This window comes from Vipera berus (assembly GCF_964194415.1).
Source record: "Vipera berus genome assembly, chromosome: 7".
NCBI classification, from domain to species: Eukaryota; Metazoa; Chordata; class Lepidosauria; order Squamata; family Viperidae; genus Vipera; species Vipera berus.
Window position 1 is genome coordinate 8,909,802 of NC_138209.1, and position 19,923 is coordinate 8,929,724.

Genomic DNA, 19,923 nt, shown 5'->3' on the forward strand with positions numbered 1-19,923 from the left:
AGCAACCTAGAACTAAGGAGAAATTTCCTGACAGTGAGAACAATTAATCAGTAGAACGACTTGCCTCCAGAAGTTGTGGGTGCTCCAACTACTGGAGGTTTTTAAGAAGAGATTGGACAGCCATTTGTCTGAAATGGCATAAGGTTTCCTGCTTGAGCAGGGCGTTGGACTAGAAGACCTTCAAGGTCCCTTCCAACTCTGTTATTCTTTGACATAGCTTGGGACCAGGTTATCTGAAGGACCATCTAAACTAGGAATTGGGTATGTCTAGTTTAACGAAAAGGACGAGGGGGGACATGATAGCAGTGTTCCAACATCTCAGGGGCTGCCCCAGAGAAGAGGGAGTCAAGCTATTCTCCAAAGCGCCCGAAGGCAGGAGAAGAAGCAAAATAGGTGGAAACTAATCAAGGAGAAAACCAACCTAGAAGTAAGGAGAAATTTCCTGACAGTCAGAATAATAAATAAGCGGAATGACCGGCCACTAGAAGTTGGAGGTTCTAAGAAGAGATTGGGGCAACCATTTGTCTGGAATGGTACAGGGTTTCCTGCTTCAGGAGAGGGTTGGACTAGAAGACCTCCAAGGTCCCTTCCAACTCTGTTATTCTGTGGCACAGCTTGGGACCAGGTTATCTGAAGGACCACCTTTCCCCGATTGCATCGACTCCGCCCACCAGAGCAAGGAGGCAGGGAATATTTCAGCTCCCCTCTCCTAAGGAGATCCATTTGGTGACACCCAGAAGAAGGACCTTCTCACTGGTGGCTCCCTCCTTTTGGAACATCGTCCCCGCAGATATTAGACTGACCTCCGCTTTGACACTCTTTCGCAAGGTCCCAGGAAGGGGCCTGGGGAGCCCAGAGTGGGATGGAGCCCATCAAATGGCTTGATTGACTGATTGCTGTTGCCAGCTGAGTGGTGCGGGGAATGATTCTTTTGACCGTTGCATGTTGGGTTTTTGTTTTATTTTATTTTCTTGCAAGCTGCCCAGAGTCATTGAGAGTGAGTGGGTGGCCCTTTGAATCCTCTAAACCAGGGGTGTCAAACTGCCGGCCCACGGGTCAGACGTGTCACGACGAAACCGTGCCCACCCCATTGCCGGCAATGGGGGAAAAAGCTCCGATGCGTTGCGCGATGTCACGTGACGTTGCGAGTTTGACATGCCTGCTCTAAACAGATAAAAGATTGCCCTGTGGGTGCATTTGAACGATAAGTTGCTTAGGTTCATGTTCTTTCCTGCAGGTGTGGACCACGTGTTCTTTAAGGTGGAGATCATGTCCAATGAAGACCGGGAGTGGCACGAATCTTTTTCTCTGGTCTTGGGTCCAGATGATCCCATTGAAGCTGTTTTGGGGGACCTCACCACCACAATTGTGACCATTTTGGATCAAGAAGCAGCCGGAAGCCTCATTTTACCAGCTCCACCTATAGTAAGGACATGAACTCGAATGATGAACGAACGAAGGCTTGGTTCTTAGGTGTCTTTTTATGGAGTGACCCAAATCTAGCAAAGAGAGATTTGGAGTAGTGGTCAAGGCCCCAAGAGCCTGTGAGTTCTAGTCCTGCATTAGGCCTGAAACTAGCTGGGTGACTCTGGGACAATCACCAGGAGACTGTGAGGAATTCTGGGAGTTGAAGTCCACAAGTCATAAAAGGGCCAGGTTTGAAGACCCCAGCCCTACTCCTTCTTTTCATTAAACCAGATGTACCCAATTCCTGCAACCCAGCACAGCTGGCTAGGGAATTCTGGGGGTTGAAGTCCACAACTCTTAAAGTGGCCCAGGTTGGACAGCCCTGGTTTTAAATCTCTTTTTTTTTCCTCAGGCTGTTTCAAGTTCTAGTTCCACCTTAGCCATGAAAGCCAGCTGGAAGACTTTGGGCCAGTCCCTCTGTCTCTCAGGCTGGGAAGGAGGCAGTGGGAAAGCAATTCTGGAAAAAAAAAATCTTGCCAAGAAAACTGCAGGGACTTGTCGAAACAGTCACCAGGATTGAGTTAAAGGCACTAAAATGAAATAAATAACAGACTGGCCTGTGCATGCAGATGATAAATAGGGCTTCATCCCTGCAGTTTGTGAGGATTTGTCATAATCTTTGCTCTGTAAATCAAGAAAAATCTCTGTAAATAAAAACCCATGGGTACAGGGAATGGGGCTGATAACTAGGACTTTGTCCTTGTGTTAGGTAGTTTGTTTTTACATGGAGTTAATTTGGAATTAGCTGAATTCATCTCCCCTAAAGCCTTAAATCAGGAGTGAGGACAGGTGGCTTTCAGATATTATTGAACCATAATTCTCCTGAAGTGCCAGACCTCGGTGGGGTGGAGGGCTGAGAATTATAGTCCCTCCACATCTCCTAAAATGGCGGAGTCTCTCAAGGGTCTGCAGTAGTGTTTCTCACAACCTTGACAACTTTAAGAACTATGGACTTAAGGTTGAGAGACACTGCTCTGCACTCTCTACTCACGGTATTGACCCGAGCTAAAAGGTGTGAATTGATTGTGTGGATTACTCTTCTGTGGAAAGCTTGCGTTCACTTCCCGATGCATCCCCAGAGATATCGAAAGAGTATTGTGGAAAACTGGCCTGAAGTGATTAGAAAAGGTCGTTTTTTACGTGCTTTATTTAATGGAATGACTTGAATCTCTGTTGCCTCTGGCTATAACGTTGCATCCACCAATGTACTCAGTCACCACGTTCAGTGAATTCAGTGTTTGGAGGAGGTTACGGGCCAGACTTAATAAAGGATGGTCACTAGGCCTCATTGCCATAACCATTATTTCCTCATAAGCATTTCTTGTCTCTTCAGTAACTGGAATTCCTTAGTGAGCTAGATTTAGCCTTAGTTGCTGATCTCTGCACCAGAAGCAAACTTCCAAGTGATTCCGGAGGACTGAGTTCTATATTCTTGAGAGAACTAATTAATAGGATTAATGATCTGATGATATTTTTTATTTTTTTATTTTTATTTTAATTCCATTTATATCCCGCCCTTCTCCGAAGACTCAGGGCGGCTTACAAGCTTAGCAGTAGCCTTCATTCTATGTATATGCCTGCTTATTAGGGCTTTCACACACACCCCAAGCGGCATTATTACAAAGTCAGCTTAATTGCCCCCAACAATCTGGGTCCTCATTTTACCTACCTCGGAAGGATGGAAGGCTGAGTCAACCTTGAGCCTGGTGGGATGCGAACCTGCACTAATTGCAGGCAGCTGGTGTTACTTAAGGAGGCATTAGCCGCCCCCCCCCAGGGCAACCACAATGCTGATGTGGCCCTCAATGAATTGAGTTTGACACCCCTGATTAGATTAAGTGTTATTATATACCGCTTATATTGGTATATTTCGCTTTATAATGCTTTACAGCCCTCTCTAAGCCGTTTACAGAGTCAGCCTATTGCCCCCAACAATCTGGATCCTCATTTTACTGACCTCGGAAGGATGGAAGGCTGAGTCAACCTTGAGCCGGTCAGGATCGAACTTCTGGCAATCGGCAGAGTTAGCCTGCATTACTGCATTCTAGCCACTACGCCAGCAGGGCTCCTAGCTATAGGACTTAGATTTATACTGTAGACTTAGACTTAGATTGTAGAAGGCCCCAGACATTGGAATCTGGATGCAGAGTCACAAGTTCCTTTTTCGGGATCTGTTGTAAATTCAAACAGTCGCTAAGCAGCTGGCCGTAAGTTGAGGACTACCTGTATTTAAGTGGTTCAGCCTTGAATCCTCCCAGAAAAAGTGATCACAAGGAGAAGGAGTAGCGCCAACATTCATTTATAGAGCTCTAGCTTTCATATGTTGTCCCCGCAGGTGGTGACGCTCTCGGAATACGACCACGTTGAAGAAGACACCAAAACAGGAGCTAAGAAGTCGCCATCACCGGGTTACCCCCTGATCTGTGTTACCCCTTGCGATTCTCGCTTCCCCAAGTACCTGGTGATGAAGGAGCGCTGCAGTGAGGCTGGGATCAACCAGTCCTCCATTCAGTTCAGCTGGGAAGTGGCCACCCCCACAGATGGAAACGGAGCCAGATCCCCTTTCGAAACAATTACGGACAATACGCCTTTCACCAGTATCAATCATATGGTACGTACAGAGAATTGACTGAGCCATACCATCAGCAGAAAGACAGAGGGGCGTGGGTTTGTCTGGCCTGAACCACTTTGGAATACAGATTACGGTGACATTCTGCATGTTTTAAGTTCTACCACATAAATTAAGAACTGTGCGGTGAACTAGAATCAAGAAAAATGAATGAAATCCTGCATTCTTTCCCTAGTATAAGAACCAATTCATTCTCTTTCTCATCGGTAATCCTAAGGGCGCATAATTGAAATAATTGCAAATTCTTGATCAGTTTTGCTAATGCCACTTCCTTCCTGTGCATCTATTTTGCCACTTTTTTTTGTATTATCTTTCATCCGTTGAATTTTATTCTGTAACCTGTTCTGAGCAGGATCTGTCTTCGTGCACCCTTCAAATTGTCAATGTCCAATGACAGAATGATCTGGAAAAAAACAACAACTCCTTTCAAATCTGCAAGTAGTCTGTCATATTAACCGACTTGCTCTTTGTAGAAACGCAGTTAAGTTGCTCTCCTCTGTAAATTCCTACTTTATTCATTTATATTTAGGGATCCAAACAATAGTCTCATCCCTTAGGCCAGGGGTAGGCAACCTTGGCTCTTTTAAGACTCGTGGACTTCAACGCCCAGAATTCCTCAGCCAGCCATGTTGAGGGGAAAGGGAGAGGTTTCCAAGCTGAGCCATGCTGGCTCAGGAATTCTGGGAGTTGAAGTCCATGAGTCATAAAGCTGCCTAGGCCTAGGCCAGGGGTAGGCAACCTTGGCTGTTTTATGACTCGTGGACTTCAACGCCCAGAATTCCTGAGCCAGCCATGCTGAGGAGAAATGGAGAGGTTTTCATACTGAGCCATGCTGGCTCAGGAATCCTGGGATTTGAAGTCCATGAGTCATAAAAGAGCCAAGGTTGCCTACCCCTGCCTTAGGGGAAGGGTCACGTTCACGTTTTCATTATGCAGCTGCTGGACCACACATATCTTTAATGCTACAGGCGTTGTGGGTCTTCAAGAGAGAAGTGGGTTACCTGCCATTTCAGGTCTGCAGTTCCATTGTCAACAACACCTGGCCAATTGGACAGGACCATGATGTCTACAAAGGCCTCAGATCTTTGGTTATTATAGCCTCAGCCATTTTTTGAAAATCACCTGCAAAAAAATCAAGTGACACCTCGACCACCTCTTCCCTTCAGCCTGTTGCTTGGAAGAGAGAGGTGGAAGGATTAGAGAATAATGGTTAACATACCAGGCTAGAAACCAGAACACTGTGAGTTCTAGTGCTGCCTTAGACATGAAAGCCAGCTGGGTGACTTTGGGCCAATCACCAGGAGACGGTGAGTTCTAATCCCGCCTTAGACATGAAAGCCAACTGGGTGACTTTGAGCCAATCACCAGGTGACTGTGAGTTCTAGTCCCAACTTTGGTCTGAAAGCTGGCCTGGTGATCTTAGGCCAGTCCCTCCCTCTCTCTCAGCCCAATCCATCTCAGAGGATTCTAGTGGGGAAAATAGGAAGAGGAAGGAGTATGGCAGGGGTCTTCAAACTCTGCCCTTTTATGACTTGTGGACTCCATCTCCCAGAATTCCTCAGCCAGCGTGCCTGGCTGAGGAATTCTGGGAATTGAAGTCCACAAGTCATTAAAGGCCCGAGATTGAAGACCCCTGGAGTATCGGGTATGTGATGAATGCTGTAACATCCCAGGGTCCCATGATCACCCTTTGCAATCTTTCTAGCTGGCTTCTGACAAGCAGAGTCAACAGGGGAAGCTGGGTTTGCTGAACGACTGTGGTGATTCACTTAATGACCGCAGCGGGGGGGAAGGGTGTGATAAGATTGGCTGTGATTCATTTAATGTCAGCAAACAAAAAAGCCAATGTACGATAATCATAACAGGAAATAATCATGAGGGCTATTGCCAGACTGATGTTCAGGCCCATTCAAACATCCTTCATCTTCCTTCCCCTCTCTCTCTTCCTCCTCCTCCTCCTCCTCCTCCTCCCAGGTTCTGGATAGCATTTACTTCAGCCGGCGATTCCACATACGCTGCGTGACCAAAGCCGTGGATAAAGTGGGCCACGTGGGCACTCCCCTACGGAGTAACATAGTCACCATTGGGACCGACAGTGCCATCTGCCATACCCCCGTGGTGGCTGGCACAGCCCGGGGCTTCCAGGCTCAATCTTTCATTGCCACCTTGAAGTATTTGGATGTAAAGCATAAGGAACACCCTAACAGGTAAAAAAAACAAAAAAGAGATACAGCGCTCCTGTTCTGGTAAAGTCTGGCTTTGCAGTGATAAAAGGATTGGCTATTTAGCTCTGTTATCCTGCATAAAACATATTTTTTCCCAATAGCAACAGACTCACAGGGCTAAGAGAAGCCTCCGTTCGGAGTTCCTTTAACATTTTAATTCAGACCAAGTTCCTGACCGAGATTTTTCTCTAACAAGCCAGGATCATCAGCCAAGAATAAACTTTGGTTTATAGGTGGGAGCTGTTATGAGAATCAGAGGTCCTGGTTTAGATGAAAATTTATACAGGACTTAGACAGAGGTTTCCTTATGGGTAGCCCTCGGCTTATAACCGCAGTTGGGGCTAGAACTTCTGTGGCTAAACAAGGCAATTAAGGGAATAAGCCAACACTTTTAAGTGCAAGGACTGGTTATAAATGTATTTTTGGTGCCCTTGTAACTTCAAATGGTCAGTAAACTAATGATTCTAAATCAAGAACTACCTGTATGAATAACTTTTGTCAATCAGGAATAAAGCCTGACTTTGTATTGTAGACAGTTAAGGGAAAAGTCCCTGAACCAATAACAAAACTACCATTTAATACAAAAGTGACACTTTTACATTTTTCTGCAAATATATTAATGCAGGAAAGATCAAAATAAGAAATAACTAGTGTATCAGTTTGCAATTTTTTTCCTCTCTTTTTTTTTCTCCTTCCTAGCATTTCCAATCAGTCCAATAATAGAACGATGCTGCTTAAATCTTTTTAGTTCAAAGAGAGGGAAAAAAAGAGAAAAAGGAGAATATCTGAGGTGATAAAATGTGGAAGCAAATGTCAGGGGGGGAAAAAGATTTGATGAATGTGTTACATTAAGCACACTTAACCTGTCAGATTTTTTTTCCCCCCCGAGGATCATAAAACTGCAAAACGAAAATCCCTCTAGATGTTATTTTTGATCTTTCCTCCCTTACTTCGCTGTGTTAAAAATGAGATCAGGTCTCCTATCTGCTCCAGTTCTCTTCCATTTGTCTCAATTTATAGGGGGTAAAATTCAGAGGAAATGTTTATCAAAATGTGGGGTTTCTTTTACTGGCATCTTGAAGAACATAAGGGTTGCTCCAAGTTGTGTAAAGGAAGACCCCACAATGTGCAGTGATTTGAATGGGACAGATTTGATGCACACTTAAATTCAGCTGACTTATATCTATGGAGATTCTCCATCAGCCAGGTCATGGTTGTCCGTGACCACCTATTACATCTTACAACAGTTCGCGTAGTGACCGTTTGAAGTTACAGTGGCACTGAAAGAAGTGACTTATGACCGTGTTTCACATTACGACCACTTTTTCACCCTTATAACCATTGCAGCATCCCCGTGGTCACGTGATTTATATTCGGATGCTTGACGACTGACTCATATTTATGACGGTTGCCATGTCCTGGGGTCACGTGCAACCTTCGGACGAGCATAGTCAGTGGGGAAACCAGATTCATTTAACAACCATGTTACTAGTTTAGTTACCAGTTAGTAAACCGTGTTACAAACTACAGTGATTCACTTAACAAATGTTAAGTGAAGAAAAGTCATAAAACGGGGACAAAACTCACTTAATAAATTTCTCATTTAGCAACATAAATTTGCGGCTCAATTGTGGTCGTAAGTTGAGGACTGCCTGCATGCGACCCCACCTATCTCCTGTCTACAACACAGTCCTTTTAACAATACCAAGAAGGCTCCATGCCCATTTGCACTCTGATTCAGGTGGCCCTGAGTGACCTGAACGAGAGCTGACCACCGACCTTCAGAGTGCTAATGATTGCACAGAATATGAATCCTTCCATCCCAGCATTCAGCTGGAACTGAAGAAGCTTCTTGGGGGGAGAAGCGAAATGTCTTCAAGGAAAACAGCAACAACAAGAAAGCCCAATTCAAAAGTTGCCTTTTGAAGGGCACCTTTGGGACATTCAGCTGGCTTATTGATTAGAGTTTTAATATGTAGACCTCAATATTCTTTCAGTATGTGGGCCTTCTCCAACATAACCATCAAATTTCTGCCTCTCTGTGTTGTTCCAGAATCCACATCTCGGTGCAAATTCCACACCAGGATGGGATGCTCCCCCTGATTTCAACCAGACCTCTGCACAACTTGCACTTCCTATTGTCAGAATCCATTTATAGGCACCAACATGTCTGTTCCAATATAGTCAGCATCCAAGATCTTAAAGGCATCTCAGGTAAGACGTTCTCGACTTCTTCAGCACAGTGTGGAATCCTGGTCTTGCAGACGCTCCCTCGCCTTGCTTTGGATTGCAGTGTCTAGCTCAGGGGTAGGCAACCTTGGCTCTTTTATAACTTGTGGACTTCAACTCCCAGAATTCCTGAGCCAGCTATACCCCAGGATCTGAGGCCTTTGTAGCCATCATGGTCCTGTCCAATTGGCCAGGCACTGTTGACAATGGAACTGCACACCTGAAATGGCAGGAAACCCACTTTTCTCTTGAAGACCCGCAACGCACTAAAACATATGTGTAGCATTAAAGATATGTGTGGTCCAGCAGTTGCATAATGAAAACTTGAACATGACTCTTCTGTAGCCAAACTTGCCTCTTTTATGACTTGTGGACTTCCAACTCCCAGAATTCCTGAGCCAGCATGGCTCAGCTTGGAAACTCTCCCTTTCTCCTCAGCATGGCTGGCCCAGGAATTCTGGGAGTTGAAGTCCATGAGTCATAAAGCGGCCTAGGCCTAGGCCAGGGGTAGGATACCTTGGCTCTTTTATGACTCGTGGACTTCAACTCCCAGAATTCCTGAGCCAGCATGGCTCAGCTTGGAAACCTCTCCCTTTCCCCTCAGCATGGCTGGCTCAGGAATTCTGGGAGCTGAAGTCCACGAGTCATAAAAGAGCCAAGGTTGCCTACTCCTGGTCTAGCTGATCCACGGATGGTCCTGGAGGAACTTGGTTTGGGGAAAAAACACGTCCCACCAACCATAGTAGCAAGGCCTTGAAAACTGCCCAGGACTGGAGGAGAATGGCGTGTCCACCCTAAACTAAAGTGCTAATAGGTGGAAAGATGATCCCACCTTCTGCAGTTTGCCACTAGCAGTTAGAATGGTTAGGTTTGTATAGGCAGGAAAACCTGGATTGGGATAAGAGGGAAAACACGACTACTCCAACAGAGGCGCAGCTAAGGATGGTTTAAGATTGACACACATGCGGGCAGAGGATCAGATGAAAGCAGTGTCAGGACGACATCATCAGAGATTGCCCTGAGACATCCTTGGTGCTCTCTGAGCTTGGTTGTTTTCTTGCAGACATTTCATTACTCAAACTAGGTAACATCATCAGGGCTAGAAGGTTTGTGGGGTTTGCTCTCGGTTTATACATTAGCAACTTGCCCTGTCAGAGTTAATGGCGGTGTTCCTGGTGGTTCCTGGTGGAACACTCCACCGTCACTGACAGGGCAAGCCACAAGCCACTAGGTATATTAAACCGAGCGCAAACCCCACTCCCTTCTAAGCAGTGATGGCGTTACCTGGTTTGGCAACAAAACATCTGGAAGAGAACTGCCCAGTTCAGAGAGCACCAAGGACCCCCCTCATGTCAACCCTGAGCTACAAATAATCTCCTTTAGAGGTCGCCAGGCATATTGCTGTCAAGAGATAGGTGGAAATGGAAGACATTGTCTGGATTGCTTTTTAAGCCCCAGCTGATCCTCTCAGGAAAGGATGACTCTTAACTCCACAAGGTTAATCAAAAGAACTTTTACTGAGAGAAAGTGGTTGCAGTAAAGGCAGGCGGAATCTAACAAAACCCAACACACACACACACACACACACACACCCGACCAGTCTACCAGCAGCCAATACAGCACCACAGGTTGTTTTGAGAACACTGAGGTACAGAGTTGATGACGGGCCATCCTTCAGGTGCAGCGACCTTGGAGTCAGGCTGGAAGCAGCCCAGACGGAGTCCATCTCTTCTCCCCTCCCTAATTCCCATGCAGTTGCAGCAAAAGCAAAAAGCATGCAAAGAACGCTCTCCCCGGAGCCTCCCCCCCCAACAGAATGGCAGGGCATCCAAAAGGGGACCTGACAAGCATCTTCAAGTACTTCTTGCAACTGGGAATGGACCTTTTAGAACCAAAGACAAAATCAGGCCTAGGAAGCCTAACGGTGATAAGATGGCGTGGAGCTTCTCTGATGTTTGTTTTACGAAAACAAAGCCTTCCTGTCATATCTGTCAATACATGCCATTTCTCCACCTTTTATCTTGCAGCCAACAATAGCTGGTGGCCGTACCTGAATAGCTCAGGTATTTTTTTTTCCCCCACATTTGCGCGTTCGTCCAAAGTTGTTTTCCATCTTTTTTCATTAAGAAATTTGTGGGTTTCAGTTAAGTTCTCAAAATAGCAAAAGAAAGGAAAATGCCAGCCGCCCGATCCCATGAAAACGCAGCAGCCTAACTTGCACCAACAGAATGGCGTATCTGTATTTGCAGCAGAGGCAGGACGGTGTTTTAGCTGCCAGTCATGTAGCTGTCAAAAGATGAGAATCTTATTAGGAAAAAAGATGAGACTCTAGAGACATCGCATAGAAGATCTAAAAAAAAACACCCACTTAAAACCTTCTTACTTAGTGGGATATGTCAATCAGATTTGCTTTTTCTTCTCTTTAACTTTTAGCTTTCAAAGAAATCAGGACATTTGAGTGAATTTTTATTTTATTTTTTATTTTTTTTTAAAAAAACAAAACCCTGCAGTGTTCTTTTTTTGCCATTGTTAAATGATTGTGAGATATACTTCCTAATTGCTTGGCACTTGGTAGACCCAGTAATACATTGAGGGTAATGAAAGAGAGATAGCAGTCAGTCAATCAACACCTGCAACGTTCTGCAAAATTAGATGCTCTAAATAATATTCTGTGTGTCCAATGATCAGTTTAGATCAGTGTCTGGGAACAGCTGCTACTTATTTATTTGTCAGAGATCTGTCAAAATCCTAAATATTTTGTTACTCTGCTGTTAGCACCACTTTATAATCCCTCGATGAGACCAATCTTGGAATATTGCATCCAGTTTTGGTTGCCATAATATAAAAAAGATGTCGAGACTCTGGAAAAAAGTGCAGAGAAGAGCGACAAAGATGATTAGGAGGCTAAAAGATATAAGGAACGGTTGCTGGAATTGGGAATGTATAGTACTGTGGTGGCGAACCTATGGCACACGTGCCACAGATGGCACGCAGAGCCCTCTGTGGGCACGTGCACCGTCGCCCCAGTCCTAGGCCTTCAGCTGGGTTTTATAAAACCTTTTTGCTTTAGGCCTCCGCCGCTGTGTGCAAAAAAAAAAAAAGGTTCAATCAATCAATGTCAACTTCTCATGAGAAAAAAAAAAGATCTCGCAAAGTTGGAATTGATTGATAGAACTTTTTAGTCCCACCCAGTCTGTCGTTACCACCGCAGCCACGCCCACCCAATGGGCCACGCCCACCCGGCACCTGACGATACATAAGTGGGTTTTGGGTTGCAGTTTGGGCACTCGGTCTCTAAAAGGTTCGCCATCATTGGTGTAGTCTAATGAAGAGAAGGATGAGGGGTGACATGATAGCAGTCTTCCAATATCTCAGGGGCTGCCCCAGAGAAGAGGGAGTCAAGCTATTCTCCAAAGCACCTGAAGGCAGGACAAGAAGCAACGGATGAAAACTAACCAAAGAGAGAAGCAACCTAGAACTACGGAGAAATTTCCTGACAGTGAGAACAATTAATCAGTAGAATGTGAATGCTCCAACTACTGGAGGTTTTTAAGAAGAGACTGGACAGCCATTTGTCTGAAATGGTATAGGGTTTCCTGCCTGAGCAGGGGGTTGGACTAGATGACCTCCAAGGTCCCTTCCAACTCTTGTTATTCTGTTAATATTCCCCCATAATTCTAGGATTGACATGGCTAAAGTATTACTAAAAAAAATCCTTTACATGTCTTTACTTCCAACCCAGAAGCTGGATTTCTAGATGAAGTGACCTATAACAATATCGTGCTGGGCCCTGGATATGACCGGCCGTACCAGTTTGATCCCAACGTGAGAGAATCAAAGACGATCCAATTTTACAAACATTTGAACCTGAAGAGCTGCATTTGGACTTTTGACGCATACTATGACATGACAGAGTTAATAGATGTCTGTGGGGGATCAGTCACTGCGGACTTCCAGGTGATGCTTTCTGTATGGGAAACACAGGAATGACCCTGGCTTGGATCCTATCGTAAATTTCACCTAAAGGGTCATAGAACTCTAGTCGTTTGGTATTTTAGAAATTTAAGTACCTTGGCAAACAGTAAAACTATATATCTCATATTCTTGCCCGTGAAGGCATCTCTCCCTGAAAAGCTTCATAGGAGGGCTGGTGTTAGCCTTAAAAAGTAGATCCGAGCAAGAAACAAACACCATGTAGACCTAGAACAGCCATAGTAATAGAATCTTGCAAGTCTGACTATAGTTCCCTTTCTCTCTCTTTCATCTTCATGGGAATTGGGAAGGGGGAGCTGTCTGGGCTGAAGCCTTGTTGATCTGATCATCGCCTTGGCAATGAATCTTCCCTCTCTTTCAAAGCCATCCTCTATACCAGCTGTCTCCAACCTTTGATGGCCTGGAGTGGGGGGAGGGGGGGAAAGAAGGGATAGGTTTGAGGGGGTGAACGCATGTGCGCACACAAACACCTACTGCTTGCCCGAGTGGGGCTGTGAACGCCCATGACGCTCGCGGTAATGCTCACATCAGTGGGGCCGCAAACGCTCGTAGCAATGCTCGCATGAGTGGGGCTGTGTGCGCACCAGCCAGCCACTCAACGCAGCCTGGTGGCCAATAGGCTGCAGCCTGGTATTAGGCTGTGACCCACAGGCTGGGGACTCCTGGTCCCCAACTTTTCTAGCTCCATGGACCGACGTTGGTGGTTGGCAGGGGCAAGGGATGGTTTCCTGCATCAAATGGGGGTTTCATGCATTCGCCTGGGGCTTGCACGGCCTGCTTCTCAACGGGCTGTGGACCAGTACCACAGGAATTGGGAACCCCTGCTCTATACTCACTACAGCTGGAGAAGCCGTCTTTAATAATGGCAAAGGCAGGTTGAGATTGCCATTCAGGGAGAAAATTGCGCAAAATTTAGAAATCACTTCACCTATTGACTACCCTATCTCTAGTGTAGGGGTGGGTAACCTCTATTGTGTAGTGGGTCCGACGCAAGAGAGACGCCAGCCGGTGTGTGAGTTCAGCTCTTTATTGGAAGGGGAAGTGAACTGAGGAATGAGGGCTACCTGGCCTCCTTATATACCTGGCCAGGTAAGCTAACAGCCAATGGGGTTGGTCCTAGGTTTCCCGCCGAAACTGTCCAGGCCAACGCCCCCTGAGGGCTGTTGCTATGCAGATGCCTGCATACATAACACCCCTCCCCCCTTAGAGAAGACCCACATAACAACAACAACATGCAACTACTATAACTATGAGTATATATATAAAAAAAACAGTGGTGTCCTTGTGTGAGGATCACTTGCACACATAGTCCGACAGGTAGGCTGGTGTCCTGTGTGGACGGGTGGATCGTCTGGGTGTGCTTGGCCCCTGGGCTTGGACCGTGGGTTCCTGAGGCCTTTGTGCAGGGCTGCAAGGAGCCGGCATCAGGAAGTCCTCCTCCTCTGGTCCCTGCCCTGTGACATCCTCAGCTGGGTTGACCCCTCCTGGAGTGTGGTCCTCCTGTTGATCGTGTGCGTTGAGTTCAGGGACGTGTGTGACGCGCTCAGGGGCGTGTGTGACGTGCTCAGGGACTCTTCCTCTGAGCTGATCGATGTGTCGCCTTATGCGTCTGTCCCCCTCCACCCCTACAATGTACGAAAGGGGTCCTGTTTTCCCGACCACTGTCCCCGGAACCCAAGGATGTCCAGCCCCATAGTTACTTGCCCAGACCAGGTCCCCCAGGTTGAGGACCCTGTGTGTGGATGATGATGGCAATGGTGATGGTAGTGATGCTGGTGGTGATGGTGATGATGGTGATGATGGTGATGTTGCCCTACCGGTTTCGGCTGCTACCCGGTCTGGGTGTAGGCGGTCCAGCTTGGTGATGAGGCGCCGTCCCCATCGCAGTTCTGCTGGGCTCTTGCCGGTAGCCACGCATGGTGTTGTGTGTTGGGCTAGTAAAAATTTGGCCAGTCTGTGGTGCCAGTCCCCGCTGATGATGCGCCGGAGTGCGTCTTTGGTCGTCCTTACCATCCGTTCGGCCTGCCCGTTGGTAGATGGATGGAAAGGCGCAGAGGTGGCGTGCCTAATCCAGTTCGCCTTCAAGAACGCCTGGAAATCAGCAGCAGTAAACTGAGGCCCATTATCAGACACAATTACGTCGGGGAGGCCGTGTGTGGCAAAGAGAGCTCTGAGCACCTGGATTGTCCTCCCCGAGGTCATGTTGGGGACAGGGACTACCTCTAACCACTTGGAGTGACTGTCCACCACTACTAAAAATAGTTGACCCTGGAATGGCCCCGCATAGTCAATGTGAATGCGGGACCATGGCGTGTGTGTGGCCTCCCACCGGTGTACTGGTGCATGTGGCACTTCTGGCCTGGATCTCTGGCACGTATAACAGGCCTTGACTCGCATCGACCTCCTCCAGCGGAAGTCGACCCCCGACCAGCGAGCCAGACGCCCAGACAGGCCAGGCCTCCCAGCAACACTGCCGTTCCCCAGAGGTGCGCAGGGTGTGGTGGGAACCACGTGCGCAGCCTCTGCAAGTTCCGGTCCGCCACGTGCCGGGCCTGCAAGAAAACAGGCCACATAGCTGCCGTCTGCCGTAGCCACCGCCCCCGAGAGGAGATCCACGAGCTGCAGCCGGAGGAACTGCCGTTCGAGTTAAGCTTGAACGATATGGGGCCCCCGGTGTACTTGCCTAATGACCCGTCGAAGACGTCGGCGAACTCCCGGCAAACGGCCTCAACGGAGTCCCCCTGGATCCGATGGATCCCGGATACTGAGATTCCCAGGGCCTCAAACCAGTCCAGCCCGACCAGGCTGGCTCTGCGGCCCTCTACCACTACAACATCCAGGTGCCCTTCGCGACCCTTAAAGCCCACTGAAATGGTGGCCTCCCCCTTCACCTTGAACGGCGAATTCTGAAAATCGGTCAGGGTTAATTTAGTAGGCCGTAATTTAATCCGTTGCTTGCTCCGGCTAATTATGTGGTTAAGGGTCTCGTCCGAAATAATCGAGACCGCTGATCTGGAGTCAAGCTCCATGCTGCAAGGGACACCTTGCAAACGGATTGTTAATCTAATTTTGGGTTTGAGCAGCCGGCGGCTACCCGTATGGTTAATGGCCAGCCGGCTCTCGACATAGCCAATTTTTGTTTTGGTGGGGGCCCCAGTACCTTCGAACGGCAGTTCCTCCGGCTGCAGCTCGTGGATCTCCTCTCGGGGGCGGTGGCTACGGCAGACGGCAGCTATGTGGCCTGTTTTCTTGCAGGCCCGGCACGTGGCGGACCGGAACTTGCAGAGGCTGCGCACGTGGTTCCCACCACACCCTGCGCACCTCTGGGGAACGGCAGTGTTGCTGGGAGGCCTGGGCCTGTCTGGGCGTCTGGCTCGCTGGTCGGGGGTCGACTTCCGCTGGAGGAGGTCGATGCTCAGGTCGTCCTCCTCTGTGGCCCCTTGCCGGTGGACGCTGGTTTCCTGGTTGCCGGGCCGGGTTTCCTGGCAGGCTTGGACGGCCCTGCAGGCCGCTTCGTGGGCTAGGATGGCGTCCTCGGCTTCCTGGAGAGAGACCTCCTCTCTTTCGAACAGGCGCTCCTGCAACCGCCTGTCGCGTAGGCCGCAAATCAGCCGGTCCCGTAGTCGCTCCTCCAAATTTGTGAACCTGCAAGCGACGGCAGCTTCCCGCAGGGCGGCGAGGAAGTCGGCACCGGTCTCGTCGGGGCGCTGGTCCCTTTTCTCGAATTGTGATCGTGCGGCCACCTTGGAGCGCCTGGGCTTGAAATGTGCGTTGAGCCTGGCCACGAGGTCTCGGTACGCGACGTTGTTGATGGCCTCCTGGGGGAACAGGTTCGCGGCAACTTCCAGCAGCGCTGGTCCCCCAAGGCAGAGCAGGGCGGCCGCCTTTGCACCGTCCTCAGATATCTGATTGAACTGCATGTACAGTTCAACGTGAGCCAGGTAACGGGTCCAGGTTTCGGGGCGGCGGGTCTCGAATTCGCGGGGTTGTCCGGCTCTAGCCATGGCGGCAGTTGGTCGTGGATGTGGCGCTTGGCGTTGCCGGTTCGGCTGGCGGTCGTGGGGGGAAGAAGGAAAAATGCCTTTCCCTTCAGCTCGCGGAGCGTTTCCCCAGTGACTTCAGCTCTTGGTCGGCAGCAATCCCACCTTCGTCGCCACTATTGTGTAGTGGGTCCGACGCAAGAGAGACGCCAGCCGGTGTGTGAGTTCAGCTCTTTATTGGAAGGGGAAGTGAACTGAGGAATGAGGGCTACCTGGCCTCCTTATATACCTGGCCAGGTAAGCTAACAGCCAATGGGGTTGGTCCTAGGTTTCCCGCCGAAACTGTCCAGGCCAACACCCCCTGAGGCCTGTTGCTATGCAGATGCCTGCATACATAACAACCTCGGCTCTTTTATGACTCGTGGACTTCAACTCCCAGAATTCCTGAGTCAGCACGGCTCTCCCTTTCCCCTCAGCATAGCTGACTCAGGAATTCTGGGAGTTGAAGTCCACGAGTCATAAAAGAGCCGAGGTTGCCTACCCCTGCGTCTAGTGAATAGAACTCTCATCACCACCACCACCACCTCCACCCCAGCTTTAATCAAAGAATTAAAGGCCTGTTCATGGATTCTCCTAAATGCATAAGAGCTAAAGCTAAAGGTATTGGCAATCTCCTTTAAAGCCCTTCATGCCAGGGTACTTGAGGGACCATCTCACCCCACTGGGATTGGTCCATTCTACCCATGCCGGCACAGGAGACATAACTGCAGGCCCCATCAGTCTCAACTATTCCGGCTGGCGGGGTCCAGGAGAAAGGCCTATGCTGTTGTTGCTCTGCCCTCTGAAACATCTTGCCCCCCCACCCCCATATGAGGTTGCCCCCAACCCTCCTATCTTTTCATACAGGCCTAAAGAGCTGGCTCTGCCAGTCAGCTTGGGGCCCCAGTGGAGGAACAGAGCAATGGAGGTGGTTGATTGAGTAATAACAGATCCCATCTATCCCCACCCTCCCCACGTGTCCTTGGTTTTAATGTCTGGTTTTAATTTATTCAGGTTTTATTGCAGATGTATGTTTTTTATGTCTGTAAGCAGCCCCAAAGTTATTGTTTAGCTCAGGGGTCTTTAAACCAGGCCCTTTTATGACTTGTGGACTTCAACTCCCAGAATTCCTCAGCCAGCGTGTCTGGCTGAGGAATTCTGGGAGTTGAAGTCCACAAGTCATAAAAGGGTCAGGTTTGAAGACACCGTCCCCCAGGTTTAGCTGATGGGCAGGCAATAAATTTTATAAATACATAAATAAAACAGGGGAGGAAGTGGTCAAATGATGGGCATTTTCTTTAAATCCAGCTGCAGCAGGTCTTCCCTGACTAAACTGTCTGGTTCTCCCATTAGAAGTCTGCGAATGATCGGAGGCTGCCGTGTATGTGAAGAATCTTGCATTAATTGAGTGGAGGTAGACCTCCATTTCTGTTCAGGATGGCATTTAGGGGTATATGTGTGTGGCACCCAAACACGGCTCCAATTTTAGCCCTTTTACGTTCAGGGGAATGCATGAAAAGTCCTCTGCAATATTCAGGGGGCGAAGGACCTAAATTTCCCTGAAACATTTAATAGCTCTGAAAAACCTCTTTACCTAGCGCCAGAATTATGATCATTATCATCATCATCTGCTACCAGGAAAAGATAGGAGGGCCTGGTCATGCATACTTATTATTAATCAACAGTAAAATGAAAGGATAAGGTTTTCATTTTCTCTTACTGCTTCTTCGGAGAAGGGCGGGATATAAATGGAATTAAAATAAAAATAAATAAATAAAATAAATTTCTCTCTCCCGAACAGGGAAAGAAATAGTTCAGTGCTTCATGTGTATGAGAAGAAAAATTACAAAGTCTTCCTTCCTTCCTTCCTTCCTTCCTTCCTTCCTTCCTTCCTTCCTTCCTTCCTTCCTCCCTCCCTCCCTCCCTCCCTCCCTCCCTCCCTCCCTCCCTTCCTTCCTTCCTTCCTCCATCCCTCTCTCTCTCTCTCTCTCTCTCTCTTTTGCAAAAGGTTACTGGTAAAAAGACTTGAAAGCATATTAAGGAGTCAGAGGCAGGAGATACTAAATGCTAAATTTTAAAGAAGCGGGCGTTATGGGTTGGATGGACGGGCACGGCAAGCCAGAGTAGTCGCTCTGCTATACAAAAAGGCAGGATGACGTGCGGAAACTGTACCGTGCTTTTCTCCTTCTGTGACGATAGGTTCGCGATTCAGCTCAGTCGTTCTTGACCGTTCACGTCCCACTTTACGTCTCCTACGTTTACGTAACGGCACCCAGAGGCTGGGCCTCTCTTGAGCATCACACAGAGATGGAGTTTTCCTTCTTCTACGACACCATTCTCTGGAGAACAGGTAAGTGGCTAGTTTCGTTTTCCCCGTGACACGGGGTGAAAAGGCGAACTGTAGCGCTTCGGAGAGGCTGAGCTGCCCTTAGTTTGGCCAAGTGGCTTTTTGAGAACTTCATCGGTTGCCTTCTGCTGGAAGGGGACTCCAGCCGAGGGACTGGGGCAATTTGGTGACTAATCCATGATCCCCTGTTGAGGAAGCCCAGCTGTTGCCATTCTCTCCTTCAGGTATACAGACAGACAGCGTCCTTTCGGCCAAACTGCAGATAATCAGGATCTACATCCGAGATGATGGTCGGCTGGTCATTGAGTTCAAAACTCATGCCAAGTTCAGAGGTGAGTAATTCTTGCATTCTGCAATTAACAAAGGAGATCCAACTTTTCTGCCTTGGAATTCCAGATGTGTTGGAGGTTGGTTGGTATTTCTTAATAGTGGGATTGGAGGCCTCTATTCCGGAACTGTGTCCCAGCATGCATTGATTTTCCAAAAGCTAAATTCTGATGAGCATCAGTGTAAGAACACCGTTGGTGCAGCATGGCTGAATACTGTATGTTGGTCTGCGTTAGATCCCATTTCTCAGGTTAAAGAAACAATGATAACATGGGCAAAAAGGTTTGGGCATAACACAGAGTTAGAAAACTAGCAAAGTCTTTGGGAAAGAAACTCTAAAATAACAAAGGTGGTGACTTACAAAGAAAACCTATACAAAATGTTCTACAGATGGCACTTAACACCTGTGAGGTTAGCGAAAATGTTTAAAAATATACCCAGCAATTGTTGGAAGTGTAGACAAAAGCCAGGCACGTACTATCACCTTTGGTGGACATGTCCTAAAGCCAAAAGATTTTGGTCAAGAATACATATATAATTAGAGAAAATAAATTTAAAAACACATAGATTTTCAGCCAGAATTATTTCTGTTAGGTATAATTGTAGGAAATTATGAGAAGCAATGTGTAATTTAATGTTACATGTATTAATTGCCGCAAGAATTGTATTTGCTCAACATTGGAAGGA

General features: G+C 47.8%; 1 protein-coding gene across 1 annotated transcript in view; it reads left to right on the forward strand.

Annotated features, from left to right (window-relative positions):
- FRAS1 (Fraser extracellular matrix complex subunit 1) overlaps positions 1 to 19,923 on the forward strand; it is a gene marked incomplete at its 5' end in the record, with an annotated part of 282,197 nt that overhangs the window by 241,269 nt on the left and 21,005 nt on the right. Inside the window, 7 exons of the mRNA XM_081333331.1 lie at positions 1,238 to 1,425; positions 3,803 to 4,078; positions 6,071 to 6,303; positions 8,375 to 8,535; positions 12,293 to 12,507; positions 18,762 to 18,912; positions 19,134 to 19,241. Of these exons, the coding sequence (XP_081189457.1) occupies positions 1,238 to 1,425; positions 3,803 to 4,078; positions 6,071 to 6,303; positions 8,375 to 8,535; positions 12,293 to 12,507; positions 18,762 to 18,912; positions 19,134 to 19,241 (1,332 nt within the window). The remainder of the gene's footprint in view (positions 1 to 1,237; positions 1,426 to 3,802; positions 4,079 to 6,070; positions 6,304 to 8,374; positions 8,536 to 12,292; positions 12,508 to 18,761; positions 18,913 to 19,133; positions 19,242 to 19,923) is intronic.